General features: G+C 30.5%; 2 protein-coding genes across 2 annotated transcripts in view; both read left to right on the top strand.

Annotated features, from left to right (window-relative positions):
* Positions 1–1125: 1125 nt before the first annotated feature.
* Positions 1126–3188, top strand: LOC111617004 (cytochrome P450 4V2-like). Its single transcript, XM_023358349.1, has 7 exons — positions 1126–1320; positions 1393–1505; positions 1583–1668; positions 1742–1932; positions 2005–2074; positions 2149–2275; positions 3006–3188. Exons 1-7 carry the CDS (start codon positions 1131–1133, stop codon positions 3186–3188), a joined length of 960 nt encoding a protein of 319 aa, XP_023214117.1. The 5' UTR covers positions 1126–1130.
* Positions 3189–3623: 435 nt separating this feature from the next.
* Positions 3624–4481, top strand: part of LOC111617005 (cytochrome P450 4V2-like) — a gene marked incomplete at its 3' end in the record, with an annotated part of 3013 nt that continues 2155 nt past the window's right edge. The window contains exon 1 of the mRNA XM_023358350.1: positions 3624–3818. Within this exon, the coding sequence (XP_023214118.1) occupies positions 3624–3818 (195 nt within the window). The remainder of the gene's footprint in view (positions 3819–4481) is intronic.

Raw genomic sequence — 4481 nt, 5'->3', positions numbered from 1 at the left:
GTGGTATATACGACATTAACTAATTTATAAGTATGTTAACGTAACTGACGAGTTTCGTAGCAATTGGTCGAACGGCCTAGGAGTACATATCTAACAAACAATCAAACATTCTCTATCGACCAGAACAGTTGGTTATAACGACGACATTGTATACACGTCATAGTCGTCATGGTGACAACATGATCGTAATCAGTGTTTGGCCTTGGGTTCCTAGAATTCAGGCTGACTTACGCGCTATTTTTAGACCAAAACGCAGTGCGTGGCATATTGAAAGTGCAATGAACATCCGTTTAAATGTACAAAGCTGTATTAAAATGATTTGCAAAATTTATCAACGATATAAAAATGCTAATAATAGAAATTATTTAAGTTAAAAGTTCAATAAAATATATGCGAAGATATAATTTATGATAGTTCTTAAAGTTAATAAAAAATACATGTCTGTAATTTATTTAAAAAGTAAAATCATTAAATACACAAGCACCTTTAAATAATAATAAACCTAATAACTATTTTCGAATGGTTTGTGCAATTAACTGCATCTCGAGTATGGTCTGAATTAATGACGATTTTACTGGTTATTACCATTTGCAATTTTTTCTCAAACACATTCCTACCCTGAAAATTAATCTTTTTACCCATTGTATAATAATTAATAATATAAAATATTTTTATAACAAAATCTCATAACAGATGGCACAACACGAAATTTTATTTATTATGATTAATAATATAAAAGTTATTTTTAAATAAAATCTCATAAAAGCAGGGAAAGTTGCGTAACTCGTTGCTGGTGGTGTGTAATTGATTATCTTTTTTATTAAACAATAAAGTTAAGTATCTGTTCAGATATTAAAATAATTGATTGCTGCTGCTAATTATTTTGTTGCTGATACTGTAAAACGATATAAAATCGTGTATTTTGTTTCAATAAAATCATTTAAACGGTAAATTATTTTATGTTTTTTAAGCAAATAAATTCATGTGTTAATTGTTTATCGTTTAAAAGGAGCATATTAACACTACATTTAAATAAATCGTATGATAATAGAGTAGATAAGAAATGCCTTATCTAAGAACAAAGTTTAAAAATCAAATTTATTATTAATTTGTACATTCAAACTGAAAGGATGTTATGGCAATTATGTATAGTTGTTATTTGTGTAGTTCTTTTAATATCGATAACAAAATGGAATCAGTACAAACAGTTAAACCGTCTCAAAGAGTGTAATTTAACTGTTTCACCAATACCTAATCTTTTTTATGTATTTTGTAAAGTAATGCTGAATAGAACTAATTCAGATTACATTCCTCAAGTTTGTAAGTTTGTTATATTTCCTCATTTTAATAAGTTTTGTTAGATTTATTAACTTCAATTTTAATTTTAATCAGGGATTTTCCAGTATATGTATGGCAAAAGTCGTCTATACGAAAGAGAAAGACTGTACGTTGTTTATGTAGCTGGAAACTTTATTGTACATCTGTACAAACCGGAATACATCGAAGTAAATTTTTCAAAAATATTTATATTAAATTAAAAAGTACGTTTTATATTAATTAAGTGTATTTTTTTTCTCTCAAGGTAATTATAAACAGCCACACAGTTCTAGATAAAGGTTGGATGTATAATGCATTAAAATCATGGCTAGGAAATGGGTTAATTACCAGGTAAATCCATTTATTATAAATAAGTAATACTATGAACGTATTAAGAGTGTGGCTTTTATAATTTCCTATACAGATCCAGAGAGTTATGGAAGCCAAGGCGAAAGTTATTAACACCAGCATTTCACTTTAAAATTCTAGAAAATTTTCATACAGTTATCAATAAGCATTGTTTTATTTTAATCGATAAACTAGAGAAAAAAGTACAAGATCCATGGGTTAACATCACTCGCATGTTATCCTTATGCACTCTTGATATTATAGCAGGTATCTATTATTAATCCAATTGCTACATAATCTTATAAGGTATTAGTATATTTTTATAATATATTTATTAAGAAACTGCAATGGGAGTAGAAATAAATGCTCAACGCGACGAAGAATCTGAATATGTCAAGAATGTTAACAGGTTTTGAAACACTTTATTTGTATAAGTTTCAGAATTGACTGATCTATATCCTGTAATTCTTCTTGTAATTCTAGAATTGAAGAATTGATATTGTTGAGAAATATGCATCCTTGGATGTGGTCTGATATGCTCTTTAGTATATCCTCATCAGGAAGAGAATTTAATCGTGTACTTAATACAGTACATAACTTTACTAGAAAGGTACGATTTAAAAATGTGAGGAAGATTATTCTTTTGTCCTTTCACATGATCGAATCTTTTCATTCTCTATATTATCATTTTCTGTAATTTAAATTTTCAGTTTTTTTCCAAATTTATGATCTATATCAGTGTTTTTCAACCTTCTTGAATACGCGACCCCTTTACAAGTTAAAAAATTCTGGCGACCCCCCAGGGCCATATTAAAATTATATCAGTGATTTTAAAAACTACGTATTTAATTTTCTTTCTGTTGAGACCTAAATATCAATTAAAAAACCAATTGTACTGTAAAATAAACAGATACAGTTTTCTCACTGAAATTGTAGTTTTCTTTATTGTAGTATAGGACCTACAAACACTTGTCTTTTTCTTTTACCCGCGACATCCCACGTAAGGCTTTGCGACCCCTCTGGGGGTCGCGACCCACAGGTTGAAAAACACTGATCTATATAATAGAATCATTACAAAGTAAACACTATAATTCATATTCTTATCTTCGAATATGATTACTAAAATAGCCTACTTAATACTGAGAAACTGTCTGTGAGCATCTCTAGTGAACCCTCAAAGCTTAAATAAGCTCTTTCTTCCTCTCTGTTCAAAATTGCTCACTTGTTTATCATTAATGTGTTCTAAGATGCTGTCCATAAACATAACTTTATATATGTGTATAATATGTGTATAATATTTATAAGATGAAGGGATCATTTCAAGTTTTCTATGTTAATAGGTAATATCTAAAAGGAAACATGAAATGCAAGAATATTTAAAAGGTAAAAAAGTTTCTATCGATGAAAGTTCTGAAAATGTATATACACAGAGTAAAAACAGAAAGCCATTCCTCACCCTTCTTCTCCATCATCATTTGAATAATGGAGACATCACTGAAGAAGATATTAGAGAAGNGAAATAAAATGCCCTCTGTTCCAGTTGCTTATGCCAGCTTGACTAAAGAGAATTACAAATTCTTATGAAGGATGATAAATTCATTACAATACAATGAATACAAATGGAAAATATGTGGAGACTTCAAAGTAATTGCTATGACATTGGGAATGCAACAAGGCTACACGAAGTATGCATGTTTTCTTTGCGAGTGGGATAGTCATGACAGAAATTCTAACTAAATGTAAAAAAAATGGCCTAAGTGGAGGTGGAAAGTGGACGAAAAGAATGTGCAACATGAAAGTCTGGTAGCTCCTGAAGATATACTACTTCCACCGCTTCACATCAAACTTGGCCTAATGAAACAATTCGTAAAGGCCATGGATCCAACAGGCAGTGGATTTGCATATCTAGCTGACAAATTCCCCATCTTTCAGCTGCAAAAATAGAGGAAGGTGTATGTATGGGCCCGCAAATCAAGGAGTTGCAGAAAGATGCAAATTTTGAAGCATGTTTAACTGCCAAAGAAAAGAGAGCATGGGTGTGTTTCAAGATGGTATCAGAAAACTTCCTCGAAAGAAGAGCTACCAACTACAAAGCAATGGTGAATGACATGATCAAAGCACACCAATATCTGGGATGCAATATGTCTCTGAAGGTACATATGATAGACTCATCTGAACTACTTCACAGAGAGTTGTAGTGACGTATCGGATGAACATGGCAAAAGATTCCATAAAGACATTTCTACTATAGAAAGGCGTTATGAAGAGAAGTGGGTACATTCTATGTTAGCAGATTATTGCTGGAATATCATTTGAGAGAAGAAAAATTCTCAATACAAGAGAAAAAGTGATGTGCATTACTATATGGTGGCTCATTTTTGTCAATTTTCTGTAATTGCTCATGTGAAATAAATGCTACAAAGCAAATACACTAAGATGTATATGTTATATGTTAGATCCCAACCTCCCTTAATATGATGAACTTAATAACATCATAAAAAAGCTGATTTTTTTCTTGAATTTCAGCTAATGTGTCCTGCACTATATCAGAAACATAAAGAAAAAATAAAATTGTGATTACTCATAAACTATCCCTGACAGAAAAAAACTAAAAACAGGTTTGAATTCAGTGCTCGAAGTACAACTAGGAACACAATGTATTTTTTCAGAAATAGAAAAAAAGTTTTTTTTTGCAGAACAGTGTTATTAATCGGTTCATAAAGTATCGTTATTTTGTGTGCAAATTTTTGGGGAAATTTTGGGTCCTGAAAATATTCTGCATGCCTTTTTATAAGTTGTATTGTACCACATTACTT

Source organism: Centruroides sculpturatus, unplaced genomic scaffold (assembly GCF_000671375.1).
Source record: "Centruroides sculpturatus isolate CEXI.00-Female unplaced genomic scaffold, Cexi_2.0 scaffold4315, whole genome shotgun sequence".
Classification (NCBI taxonomy): Eukaryota; Metazoa; Arthropoda; class Arachnida; order Scorpiones; family Buthidae; genus Centruroides; species Centruroides sculpturatus.
This window is presented reverse-complemented; position numbering and strand designations above follow the sequence as displayed.